This window comes from Lemur catta, chromosome 11 (assembly GCF_020740605.2).
Source record: "Lemur catta isolate mLemCat1 chromosome 11, mLemCat1.pri, whole genome shotgun sequence".
In the NCBI taxonomy this organism is placed as follows: Eukaryota; Metazoa; Chordata; class Mammalia; order Primates; family Lemuridae; genus Lemur; species Lemur catta.
The window spans coordinates 15,902,884-15,916,979 of record NC_059138.1 but is presented as its reverse complement, the minus strand read 5'-3'; the positions used below and the strand labels follow the sequence as shown (position 1 = coordinate 15,916,979).

Below are 14,096 nucleotides of genomic sequence, written 5' to 3'. Positions count from 1 at the left end.
GCATCCTTTGACACATGAACATCTCGTCTCTGCTTGAGAATATCCAGATAATTATCGCAACCATTTAAAAAAATACAAAAGCCTGCATAAATCTCTCAGAAAACCAATCATAGAGGATATATAACTTGATCAGAGCTCCAAATTTTTTGCCTGATGAAGACAGGGCAGAGTATTTTAGGCCAGGAATGAAGGCACCAAGGGGTTAATGAGCACATTGTACACATCTATGATGTCACCACTATGGTACAATATCTACATCATTGCAGGTTTGTCAAACCATCTAAAATAATCTATTCAGTTAAGGTTTTGGGGGGGCAAGCATAAAATCATCCCTTGTACATTTAGCAAATGTAGGGCCATAGATTTATATAAAGTTTCACATATGCTATCTCCTTTGTCTCCACCACTCTCCTAGGAAGTAGGTAAAAGGCAGACATGCTCATTTTTCGTACACAGAAATGAAGGTTAGTATTGAATAACTTACAGGACAGTGGGGATACTGATCACCCTTATGGAGATCATCACACAGAGCTTTTGTCTAAGAATTTTACATGTAGCCCTCATGAAAGCCCTATGCAGTGGCTATTATTGTTATCCCTGTTTTACAGCTGAAGAAACTGAGTCACAGAGCAGCTCAATAACATGGCCAAGGTCACCCAGTTGGAAAGTGGCAGCGCCAGACTGCAAATGGCTTAGCCTCTGGTTAGACCTAGAAGGGGTGGTGTCCAGTCTAGGGCCTGAGTCTGCTGCCTCTCCAACCGTGCTCCAGCACTCTTCTCTGCAGCTGTGAAGCATACTGATGTCCCTGTTATTTGTTCTTTCTCTCTTAGGAAGAGAAGAGGAGACTAAAGGAAGAGATTGAAAGGCGAAGGGCAGAAGCTGCTGAGAAACGCCAGAAGATGCCAGAGGATGGCTTGTCAGATGACAAGAAGCCATTCAAATGTTTCACTCCTAAAGGTTCATCTCTCAAGGTATCTTTTTCCCAGAAAACCTTCTTATAATACCTCTATTTTAATAAAAATTTTATTTTAGCCCCTTATTTAGTTATTGATTCTTCAGGGTCTTTCCTCCATGTATCTCCTTGCCATCCTTCTGCATTAGTCTGTTCGGGCTGCTATAACAAAATCCCTTGGACTGGGTAATTTGGAAACTATGTAAATTTATTGCTCACAGTTCTGGAGGCTTGGAAGTCCAAGATCAAGGTGCTAGCAGATTTATTTTCTGATAAGAGCCCTCCTTGTGGCGTGCAGATGGCCTGCATAGCCTTCTCACTGTGTCCTCATGTGGTGGAAATAGAGCAAGCGAGCTTTCTGGTGTTCTTCTTGTAAGAGTATTAATCCTACTGGATCATGATCTTGTGATCTCATTTAACCTTAATTACTTCCTCAGGGGGCCCATCTCCAAATACAGCCACACTGGGGGTTAGAGCTTCAACATAGGAATTTTAGAAGGGACATAATTCAGTCCATGGCACTGTTTTATTCATCTCTGGGTATTAACTGTTTTAGAAGGTGCTTAATATATATTTTGTTGGTTGGTTGTGTGGCTGACAGGTGGGCAGGGTAACAGTAGGATGGACAGGTGGATGGATGGGCAGTATTTCAATTGCTACTGGATTGCATGGTTCTAAACTATTTCACCTTATTCACCTCAGAACTTTTTCTACAAAAATATACTTCTCAGTTTATAATTAAAATCAGAAACATAAGATTTATGTCATAGACCTTTTATATCCCATAAACTCTGGGGCTACCTATAGTACTTTTTTGTATAGATTTTTATTTTCAGTAAGGGTGTACTTTTGTCTCTGTAAGAAATCATTTGGAAACAATGAAGTGCCCTTATTAACATCTATAAAAGTGTTATTCCATTGATAATGTGGAGCAAAGCATGTTCTCCAGAAACATTGTGGTATTTACAAATTGTTCATGAATCCCTGGCCAGACCAGGTCAGAAAGAGCCTCTAACATCTTGGAAGACTGTAGGAGTATTATAGACTGAATATTTGTGTCCCCTCAAAATTCATATGTTGAAAAACCTAACCCTCAATGTGATGGGATTAGGAGGTGAGGCTTTGGGGAGGTAATTAGATCATGAGGGTGGAACCCTTGCGAATGGGATTAGTGCCCTTATCCAAAGAGATACAGGAGCTTACTTGCTCCCTCTGTGCTCTCCACCATGTGAGGACACAGCTGGAAGGTGGCCATCTACAAACCAGGAAGAGGGCCTTCCCCAGAACCCAGACATGCTGGCAATCTCATCTCAGACTTTCCAGCCTCCAGAACAGTGAGAAATAAATGTCTGTTATTTAAGCTCCCCAGTCTATGGTCATTTCTTACATTAGCCTGAACTAACTGAGACCAGGGGACACTCAACCATGCTGGCCTAGGTTAACTGTAATCTAGTAGATTCCTTGGCTTCCCTGAGCAGGGAAGAAAATGAAGCTTCTCAGCATGCATGTGTTTTGGCACATGCAGTCATGTGCAAAGAAGGTTTTACTACTTGGTGATGTTGGTAGGTGATGGCGGCAGAGGATATTTCTAGCCTGGAGTTGGGTATCGCTTGGAGTCAACAAATATTTGCTGACTTATTGTTATATCTAAATTTAAGTGATACAGTTTTAGTAAAATATAATGTTTGATTTAGTAGCTTTAGTTACAGCAAAAAAAGTTCCTAGCTTAAAAAAAAATAATTCATCAAAAACCACTGAACTGTCTATTTAGTGTATATTCATCACAGTTTCTCTGGGCTTATTTCTTTATTTCCCATTTGAGCTAAAAGGGGCTTCATGGGAAGCTTCAGCCATTGCTGGTGAGCTGTGCCCCACCTTCATTCCACCCCCACCCCCAACTTTTCCATTGCAGGGCAAATTAAGTTCAACAATAGGCTTGACTCACTGCTATCAAGTTAGTAAATCAGGCTAAGAAATAAGGGACTAGTTCACTTTTCCTGGTTATCGTTCTTATTCTGTCCTGTTGCATACCAAATATACAGTTTAAATGTTGTGGGAAATTTTTGTTAATCAAGTAGCATGGTATGTCTATAGTCATAATATGTCCTAGAGGGTAACCAGATATATTTTTGAAAAAATTATTGTGTTAGTCTTAAATTTTAATTACTTTGCCCCTGGTTTATATTATTTCAGAGCCCTTTTTATTCCACATCAATCTGGTCTTTAATTTGCCTCCAAAACTTTATGTTTCTCTATGCATTTTCTCTATCCTTGTGCCAATTCTACCTTCATCCCCCAAATCTCCCTAGCAAAGACCATAATAAGGTTCCTCTCTAGCAAAGCTGCTATGCACGGTACCCTAATATCCTTACATGCTCTCTGGTGTTTCCATTCACCAGACTTGGGGATGACAGTGGCGTGAGCTGAGAGATACTGTTTATAAGCTGAAAATATTAACTGGGTTTATTTTCTTTTTCAATTCCTAGATAGAAGAGCGAGCAGAATTTTTGAATAAGTCTGCACAGAAAAGGTAAATATGGTTGATTGTTCAGTTGAGAATAATCAGCTAGTGTATGTACGGGAAGATTCTCTCCCATATTTTTATGTTTGCATGTATGTGTCTATTGAGCAGTGGTGTCAAATCAACTCACCAAGCAGCAGTAGTCTCCAAGATTGACAGCAGACTGGAGCAGTACACCAGCGCCATTGAGGTGAGACTTGTCCTCATAATTATGGTCCCATCTCACAGAAATAGGCTGTGACTCCACAGAAAATGATAAAAACACTTGGGACAAGAATCAAGTCCAGTAGCTATAGTAGTGTTAGAATATTGGTGATGCTTTATTACACTTTGAACTAGTTAAAGAGAAGTGCAGTTAAATTGTTGTTTATTACCTTTAGCCTGAATATGCTTTAATGAAGCAGTTATTCTTTTAATAAATGAGTTTATTGGTATTTAACATTATTATTTATATGTTCACAAGTATCCCTTTAATATTCTTAATTCTTTATAAAATGGGTTCCCATATGTGGTTTAAATAGGTCCCTTACAATCTTGCTTAATCTTCTTTTGTTTACAAAACCTTTTATTATCAAATAAAAGTCATAGTATAAAGTAATACAAAAGATGATAGCCAACCTGAGTTTAATTTTCAAGAAGTATCTGTTGAAGAAACAAAGTAGAATATCACCTTAACAATAAATTTAAGGTGGTAATTTTGTTGGTGTCCCAATAAAAAGCATATTTCATTTTTTAAAAGTCCTCCGGTCTCGCTCTTATGGTTTATTTTGAGGGCCATGTGTCATCAGAATGCAGTTTCATAACAGAAATTATGAGTCCCATTTTTGGTGAGTGAACTTTTTAAATGACGATGTTGAGGAAGACGAGCTCGCCATAATTTTTTGAAAACAAACTTCTCAGCACCAACCAATGTGTAAAAATAAGTCACACATTTCAGGGAACAAAAACTGCAAAACCTCCAAAGCCAGCAGCGTCTGACCTTCCTGTCCCTGCTGAAGGTGTGCGTAACATCAAGAGCATGTGGGAGAAAGGCAACGTGTTCTCATCCCCCACCGCGTCGGGCACACCAAACAAGGTGAGCGTGTGATTTCTATCTTTTAAGTGTAGAGGGGTGGATGTTTTTTCCATTTTCTGTTAGGCATCACACTAAGTTTATAATAAAAGCAGTGAGGAAGGTGCAATTCGTACTTTGTTTTGCAACGACCACAAAAGCAAGCTCAGGGAGAACGTGTTCATGAGGCTGCACTAGTTACCCAGCTCTGGCCACTGGCCACTGTACTCTAAAGTGCCCGAGGTTAGTTGTTAACCTTGGGGTGGGGATGGGGTGAGGTGCAGGGGGAAGAAAACCAGACAACATACTCTTTAAATATCAAGTTTAAAGTTTATGGCCGTGTGAAATAATACTTAATAGTATTTTGAGGTTGCTTTGAAGATTCCCTCCCAGGTAAAGTTGACGTTTTTCTTGACTATTTTGGATGATTGACTCTTTATAGGAAACTGCTGGCCTGAAGGTGGGGGTTTCCAGCCGCATCAATGAATGGCTAACTAAAACCCCGGATGGAAACAAGTCACCTGCTCCCAAACCTTCTGTAAGTAGCTTCAGGTTTTTGTGAATTTCTTTGATCTCTCAGCTTCCAGCCGCAGAGGAAAAGAGTTGGTCTGTTTACCTAGCAAAGGCAGTGCTCCTGTTCTTTGTTGTCGCTGCATAACAGACAGGGAGGTGTTCACATTTAGAGCAGTCCTGAGCATCATACCACAATTACCCAGAGGGTAGAATGGAACCAAATAATCACCTCTCCACCCTAACTGGGAGGAGGAGTTAGCCAGGATGTTGAGCAGTTCAAGTTTAGACACTTTACTGTTCTACTTCTTTAGCTTCTAGTCTATAAATTATGCATAGGAATTTCAAAACGAAAGGTCAGATTATTTTGGCTACTTCTTTGTCAAGAGAACCCCTAGACTTATTCCCAAAAGAATGTGTATGTTGGCTATTTTGAACCCCTGTGTTCTGATTTGCCTAATTTCTGTAACTTGGCACAAAAATACAGTTCTTGGGTAGTTGTTGAATAATTGCTATAATTTTGTCGCAGCACCTCCAGAGAAAGTCATAAAATTGGAAACAGGAAAAACTGGTTATGAATGTTGTTTTAGAAAATCTAAAACTTTCTTATTTATTAAGTGTAGCTATATTACTAAAAAAAATTTCTTTTAACCTTTTCATTGAATTACGATAATTGTCTTGCATTTATCACTATAATAAAACACCTTTATTATGCTCCCCACTGTATACTGCTGAGCTTTCTCTGTTAAGTCAGCTTTTATGGCATTTTTTGGTGCCCAAGGTAGCCAAGAGTCAACTGTCATAATCCTACATCCTAGAGGAAGAACAAAAACTTTCCAAATCCCAGGCCTTTGTGCCATTGAGCCACAACAGCATTTAATTGCATCCATTGGCTCCATATATAATTTCCAAAGTCACCAAATTTTGTCACTTTCCAATTTAAAAAGAAAAAGACCCAGCAGCTTGAGAGGCTGAGGTGGGTAGGATTGCTTGAGCCCAGGAATTTAGTGCAAGCTTGGGCAACACAGTGAGACACTGTCTCTAAAAAAAAATAAAGTAAATAAAAATTAAAAATAAAACAGAAGAAATGGAAATGTTTGCATATCCTTCTTCAGTGCAACTCTTTGAGCCTTTAATTGATATTCTGCCTGAGATTCTTTGCATAAGGACTCACAAGAGGTATAAACTAATGTAAATCCAATTTACAATTGGAAAATCTTCATATATTTAAAAAAAACCCTTTTTCTCTCTCTTAGTAGCTACAAGAAAGGGGCCTATAATGGACAGTCGAGGCAAGGGACCATGCCTAAAAGATATGTGCTCTGTAGTGCCTCAAGTTACCCCAGCACCAATGGTGACATAAAGAGTAGCAATTATTTAAAAAAAAAAAACAACAACAACAAATAACATGGTAATTTATATCAGCTTTGTGGTTCCAGACTAGTGATTATTAACCTTTTTGCATTATGGACCCCTGGGAGAACCTAATCAAATCTAAGGACCCTTTCCCCCAAAACATGCATATAAGACAAGTTCAAGGAGTTCAGGGACCCATCAAAGAACTTTCAAGATAGCAAGGATAAGTAGAAAAAGATATATTTTACTCTTTGATGAGTATGGCACATTGCTAGAGATGATAATTTTTTCATGTTTATAATATTTGCAATCTATTTCATTTCTTTACCTGGTTATACTCATAAATTTGGTCCAGGACTGGCCCCCTACTCTTTTGTCAGTTCTTCACTGATAAGCTTACCATCATCTGTATGTCGTCTCAATGGGAAGGTTAAAAAGATTAAATTCAGTTTTTATTATACTAGGTATAACTGTTTCAAGGTTTCTACACAAAAGTAAAGAAATAAATAAATAAAACATGTTCTGGGGTTATTGACAGCTTCCTAAAAATGGCAGGTGAGAAAGGTATTACAGAGAAATTACAAAATCACTGCCTGCTTTACCTACTATTTAGTAAGTGATTTGCTAGACCACCTCCTAGAGGGTGGAGAGGAAAAGGAAAGAAGAATGTTGGCAATTAGTATAGATTTTAGTGATCTCTCTCTTCCCACTGGATTTTGTAGAGTAGTCTGGCTTCTGGGATGAGGACCAACAATATGAAATTGATGTAGATAAAGCACTAGTTTGAATATACGTACTAAGCAACTTTAAGCTTCGTGTATATTCCAGTGGTAGTAGTAGCCTGTATTTTTAACCCAGCCCCATGTCAAAGCAACATGGCAGTCTGCACAGAGTGGCAGGAGGGTAGTTCACAGATACTGTAGGTTCAGCAGAAAAGAGGTGAAGTTTCAGCGATGCAGAAAGGGCTGGAAGGATCCTGCAGGTGCATAAAGGTTGGAAGGAAAGAAGTTGAGTCCAGGGAAATCAGCTTGGAAAGTCAGGTCAAACAAGGACCCTAGGGCTTGTCCACAGTGCCTCACTGGTAGCCTGCAGCTAAGATCTGGGTAGCACCACTGTGCTTCATTTTCCTTTTTTAAATTATAACTTGAACATGTTTTTGAGGAATGGAGGCAGGCACCCTTGAACTGCTGTTCCCCTCTTTTCCTTATTTTCTTACACCAAGCCTCTTTAGGCATTTGTGTTTCCAGTTTGGCCCTTCACCGCAGTCATCTGAGTTTGAGACTCTGGCCAGACTGACCCTGAGCCCAGGATGTCAGAGGTTTACCTAAAGGCAACAGAAAATAGGACTCCCTCACCCCCACCCACCAAAAAAAATGTCTGATTTCTGACCAGAGACAATTTATTGTCGGCCTTTTGTTTATATGTGTTGGGTAGGGATTGGTGGAGGAGAAAGCTTAGGTTTGTGTTTGCAGATGTATGACATGTGGCCACTAAGATGAAATTAGTACAGCTATATCAATTAAAAATGTTTTAAATAAAATTCTAAAAAAAAAAAAAAAAAGACAAAATCATAGGGAAGTTCTTTCAACAAAATGGTTCTCACCCAGGGAAACCCCAAAAAGAAAAAGAGTAATTCATAGGATTAAAGAGTTGAGTTCTAGAACTCACCCCCTCTCTACCAGTAGTTATGTAATGATTTTAATATATGCTAAGAATTAAAAGTGCTCAAAGTAGTTTGTCACATAAATATTATCCCTGAAAATTAACTTATTTAGGATTAAACATTACTCTATACCAGATTCCTACTGAAACATCTATTTGCTATTTGTGGGTAGAATCTACAGGACTTCAGTGTAACTTTGTAACTGGAATTCAGTTCTGAGTACGTCTATTTTAGCTGGTTTGTCTATTCTTTGTGTCTAATCTACATGTTGTACAGCAGTTAAAAAGCTAATTTGTCTTTCTTTTTGTTTAAAAAAAAATCAACAATGTCTTTCTTAGCTGACTTCTGTTCTTCACTCTTTGGTCTCTGGTTGATTGGAAACCTGCTTCTCCTGCCTTCATTTCTCCCTCTTCTTCCGGAGTGGTTCTTTGTCTAAAATGTAGTCTGGTCAGGTAATTCCATTTATATTTCCCCTTTGATTTAAAATGCCAACCAGTAATTTGCATGTTAATATTTTCTTAAGAACTCTTTAAGTGATCTCTTAAGATTCATTGGCAGGATTTATGGGAAAGGCAATCCATTTTTTTAGGTAGAAGAACATTCATGTGAAAGAAAAATATTTGTCTCATATGAATCAAATAAATAAAGCGGTAATAGCCACTTTCCAGAGCTTCCATCAGCATGGTCCTAATTATAGTTTCTAAAATTTTAAAGCAGTCTTCCAGACAACTTGGCAGCTTCTACCTACACTGGCAAATGTAGTGAAATTCTTCAAAAATAATCTGATTTGTTGCTTAATGGTTCCAAGTTAAATAGGTGTAACTCTCTAATAGAATATCAGGAATTCTTGCCACACAGGAAATCCAGAAACTTAGTAAGATTAAGGCAAACCTGAAATGCTTCACATGGTACCATTTAACTGTGCATTTTCAGTGTTGAGATCTCAATATTATCTACCAGAAGTATGTCCATTTAGATTGGTGTCCATGGATAAATGCAATTCTTATTTAGCTTTGCCTTCTTTGGGAGAAAAGGGTTTGCCAAAATAAGCATTACTATTTCAGTAAAACACATTTATTTTCTACAAACTGCCTTTTGCCAAGTACTAACATAAGCAAATACTGGACGAAAAGTAACTTGAAACAGAAATTTGGATCCTTATCCAAACGAAATTAATTATGAGGTAGTAAATAAAGACTCAAAGCTATATAACTGTTATCGTTCATAGTTTAGTGTTTCCTTCCCAAGATTTCCACATGTTCTTACATACATCATCGACTGTCAGTTTCTCTTATGGGTTCAATTTGGGATAAATGTTTATATTTGTGGGGCTGGGTTCTACTGATCCACTTCTGAATTACTCACTTGCCGCTCAGGAAACACAAAGTGATTGTAGGGTGAGGAAAGTACAGCTAGAAAAGTGACTTAGTTTGAGGTATCCAGAAGCAGACCCTAGCACAGTGATTCCAATGCAAGTAATTTACTTGGGAGGTGAAGAGAACACTACAGGGAGCGAGACAGGGAGAAGGCAGCCAACGAAGAATGTTATTAAGCGTATCACTACATGAGCTGTTAATATTAAAATTTAATCCCACTGGGTAAACCCTAGAAGCCACTGTAGAACACATCCTTCGGAGTTATCCTACCTGAGGCATGAGTGAGCCAGAGAAACATTCTTGCACCAACACTCAGCACTCACCACTCAGCAATTTGAGGACTGCTCCTGGGAATGTTAGCTCTTGGGATTTCCAGCCTGCCTCCCTCGGTAAGGTGCCAAAAGAAGTTAATCTGCAAAGGGGAAAATGCTTATCAAGCCCCACATGAATTATTTTTAAATAACCTGTGCTTTATTCATTTCCAAGAGCATAGAAAGCTAAAAATAGGCTACATTATTGTAAATATGCTTATGTTCCAATTTTACTGATCAATAAACAGTAAATCCTTGTTGAAGGACAAGGACCCAAATACTGTCATTCCAGCCCATTCTCTTATTGTAAGACAGGTCAAGCTCTGAATAAAATCGAACAACAGCTGATGATCCTTTCAATTCCATCCATTTTGGATCCCTGGGGTAAAGTGTATTCAACAACAAATTGATTCAGTCAAACAGACAAGCAAAAAATATGGCAATTTAGTTAGAGCTGGCCAGAAACTATAAACAGCCACATACTTATTTTTTCTGCTCTCTCTTCATTAGGACTTGAGGCCAGGAGATGTATCCAGCAAGCGGAACCTCTGGGAAAAGCAATCTGTGGATAAGGTCACCTCCCCTACTAAGGTAATCTACTGGGAGATTTATTTTCAAAGATTTATCATCCTGGTGGATCCTGCAGTGAAATATTCCAGGGTCAGATGAGAATTATCACTGACCCACAGATCGTTGCCTGCATGCCCATCAATTTCTAAAAGACCTGTATACAGCACAGGAAAAGTTCATGGAGCCTTTGGCATTATAGGTCTGTCAGTCATACAACATAAATAGCCACTTCTGGGGCTGTTTTCCTTCTGGAAAATATTTCTCTTAGCCAGAGCTCTAGAAAGTAGAGCAAAGACAATCTAGAATGGTGGGACTCAGAGAATACAATTCACATACCATACAGTATGAGTGGTACTCTCTGGAATTGTGAAACAGGGTGGCAGGTACAAGGTAGGAGGGTCACATACCACCCTCACACACACCACCCCCTCCTCCCTGGTCTACACCACTAAACTCTTCCTACAGTAGTAATAATAATGTAAACACTAGACACAGAGCTGAGTTTATGAGGTAGCAGATTAGGTAGCTCCTTTGCTCCAAAATGGCAAACTCACTACTTGTCATTCATTCCTTAGAAATGAAAATATACAACACATTTTTTTTATTCTTTTTTTCTTTTTTTTGTTTTTGAGGCAGAGTCCCACTCTGTCACCCGGGCTAGAGTGCCATGGCGTCAGCCTAGCTCACAGCAACTCAAACTCCTGGGCTCAAGCGATCCTACCCTCAGCCTCCCAAGTAGCTCGGACTACAGGCATGCACCACCATGCCCGGCTAATTTCTATATATTTTTAGTTGTCCAGCTAATATCTTTCTATTTTTTAGTAGAGACGGGGTCTCACTCTTGCTCAGGCTGGTTTCGAACTCCTGAGCTCAAACAATCCGCCCGCCTTGGCCTCCCAGAGTGCTGGGATTACAGGCGTGAGCCACCGTACCTGGCCTATACCACACATTTGAAAATCGAATTCAGAACATTTTAGTATTTGTTAATGCCTCAGCAAGGACTTTTAGCAGCTAGCTAAAGGGTAGGGGGAAATGGTTTAAGAGTAGGACAATGGGTCAGATAAGTCTCACGGGCAGGGATGCAAGAATAAGGGGGAGAAAACAGAGATTGCTCAGTAAAGATAAACATATCCTGCTTCACTGTTATATACTGACGTGTCCCTCATGTACGCCTGCCCTGGGATACATATTACAGATTCCTGGCCCTTATAGTAGAGCTTTAAAAAAAGAAAAAAGAACACCTTACTTGACTCTGAATGCCATGAGTAAGGCCAAAGGTCAAGATAGGAAAAGGGAACATAAAGGAGAGGAAGGAAAAGGGAAGTGAAAAAACCAACAGAAGAAAGGATAGGATAAAAGATCACATTTGAATGAAATGCCAACAACAATAATAATCCTCCTGCCATACTATTATTTCTTTTTTTTTTTTTTCTTCTTCTGACAAAACCACCTGGCTGAAATACTGTAGGCTGTGGATTTAAAGTTCTCTTCTCTTAGCAGGTTTGAGACAGTTCCAGAAAGAACCCAAGCTCAAGATGCTGGACCAGCTCAGTTGTAGAGGGCTAATTTGCTCTGTTTTATATTTATGTCAATTTACTAAAGTGGGTTCATTTTGTTTTGTTTTATTTTTCAATATCCCAGTAAACCCATGTATATTATCACTATATTTAATAATCACAGTCTAGAGATGTTCATGGTAAAAGTACTGCCTTTGCACAGGAGCCTGTTTCTAAAGAAACCCATGCTGTGAAATAGAGACTTTTCTACTGATCATCATAACTCTATGTTTGAACAGTGATACCAACCACATCGGAAGTCAGTAGGAAGAGATTCAAGTTTAAAATTGCCTGCGGAATGTGTGCAGTATCTAGAAAAATGAACCGTAGTTTTTGTTTTTTTAAATACAGAAGTCATATTGTTTCTGCACTTTATAATAAAGCATGGAAGAAATTATCTTAGTAGGCAATTGTAACACTTTCTGAAAGTAACCCATTTCAGATTTGATATACTGCAATAATGATTGTCTGGGTTTTTTTTTAAAAAAAAGAAGATGTACTGTTAAGGTATTACTTTTTTTCATGCTAAATTAGATTATTATGTTAGCTGACAGTGGTACTGATTTTTTTTAGATTGGTTGCTTTGTGGATTTCTTTGGTAGCCTGAACCACATTTTAGATAACCTGATTATGTATGTATGTGCATACACGTATACAAACACACTAATGGTAGAATGCTTTTTTATGTGCTAGACTATTATATTTAGTAGTATGTCCTTGTAACTAGCCAATATCACAGCTTTTTAAAAAATTAAAAATCACAATATTATATTAATATTTCATATTTGCCAATAGAAACATGGCAGATAGGTATTGATATGTTTTCAATGCCCGATGACCTGTAAGAAAAAAGTATTGAAAAAAAGAGAGTTAAGAAGTGTCAAAATGAGTTGAAATTTTCTATGAGACATAGTATTTAGTTTATAGTTAAAGGCAATCTTGAAGTCCAACGTGAATTTTGTTAACTCTACCATCAAACTGAAAGCCTGCTTATTTGTAATAATAAAGTTCACAATAGGTTGGCCTAAATGATATCTAAGGTCTCTTCAGTCTCTAAACTTTAAAGACAAGAATTTTAGCGACAGTATTGTACAAATTGAAATTCCATTTATGGGTCTAAACAAGGACTGACTGGCGAATGTCTGGAAGCAGAGAAGTAAAGTGAACCAAATCCAGTATTTAGGAGCCATGATAGTACTTTCATCTTTATATACTCTGAAATATTTTTTTAAATTAAACTTTACTACCTGATTTAGTCGTTGGTACTTGTCATAAGTTGATAATGTGTTGAAATCTCAAAAATATATGTAACTTTTACTCGTTTTACTGTTCACCCCATCTTTATTGACTCACCATTTTTACACACGCAATCCAGATCTTACTATAGCCTTTAAGTCTTTACTCTTCACAATGAATGATAAAAGAGTACGCCAGTGTCTTGGCAAAATGTTCTAGTATAGACGTATACATAGAGTGTAGTTATTATAAACTCATACCTCAGTTGACTTAATAAAATTGTCTTAGTCTCAATTCCTACCACACTGAGGAAGTCTCCCGAATAACTGTTTTCTCATCTATAATATTTGCCTGGAAGAGCTAGCCAAGGCAGGCTGGCGTGAGGAGTGACCATAGCCTTACAAAGTCTATTTTCTTCATAAATCAGTAAAGAGTAGCCAGATCCTCTAGCTTTTAGCAAACCTGGGCCAAAGAAAGGGAAGCCACCAAGACTGCAAAAGTCATCTACTCGTGACTGAGTAGACATGCACGAGTCTACAATAAGATAAACTAGAATTTACAATAGAAGTGCCCTATTTAGCATTGATTCCCATCATTGGCGTGAAATGGATCAAAGTTTGAGATTACAGTGCATTGTTATACTTTTGAACAAGAGCTTCTCCTGATCACTATTATATATTTTTCTAAAAAACCCAAAGTTGAGAAGAGAATGTATCAATCCTGACTTTTGTTCCAATATTTGGATGGAATAAGTTTTAGGGTAGAATTTTGTTCACTTTGGATTTAATCTTTTGAAAATTAAATTCCTTGTTTACTTGTTCAGTTACAGTTGTCTGTTATCTTTAAGAGGTAAAACTGCAAGCTGACTAGCGTGTTTTGTGAATCTGCCATACCTAAAAATTTTATAAACACTTGATACGTTTCACTGATGATTGATCGCTGCAATAAAAATATATCATGAAAAGGCATCCACAATAAATGGAATTCCTCCAAA

The 14,096-nt window shown here is 38.1% G+C and overlaps 1 protein-coding gene across 7 annotated transcripts in view; it reads left to right on the top strand.

Moving 5' to 3' along the window:
* CALD1 (caldesmon 1) overlaps window positions 1–14,096 on the top strand; it is a 168,978-nt gene extending 154,882 nt beyond the window's left edge. For all 7 annotated transcript variants that reach the window (XM_045564856.1, XM_045564855.1, XM_045564851.1 and 4 more), the window contains 7 exons: window positions 831–971; window positions 3,439–3,482; window positions 3,585–3,663; window positions 4,411–4,548; window positions 4,967–5,062; window positions 10,251–10,331; window positions 11,811–14,096. In XM_045564856.1, coding sequence (XP_045420812.1) covers window positions 831–971; window positions 3,439–3,482; window positions 3,585–3,663; window positions 4,411–4,548; window positions 4,967–5,062; window positions 10,251–10,331; window positions 11,811–11,816 — 585 coding nt within the window. In that variant the 3' untranslated portion in view covers window positions 11,817–14,096. The remainder of the gene's footprint in view (window positions 1–830; window positions 972–3,438; window positions 3,483–3,584; window positions 3,664–4,410; window positions 4,549–4,966; window positions 5,063–10,250; window positions 10,332–11,810) is intronic.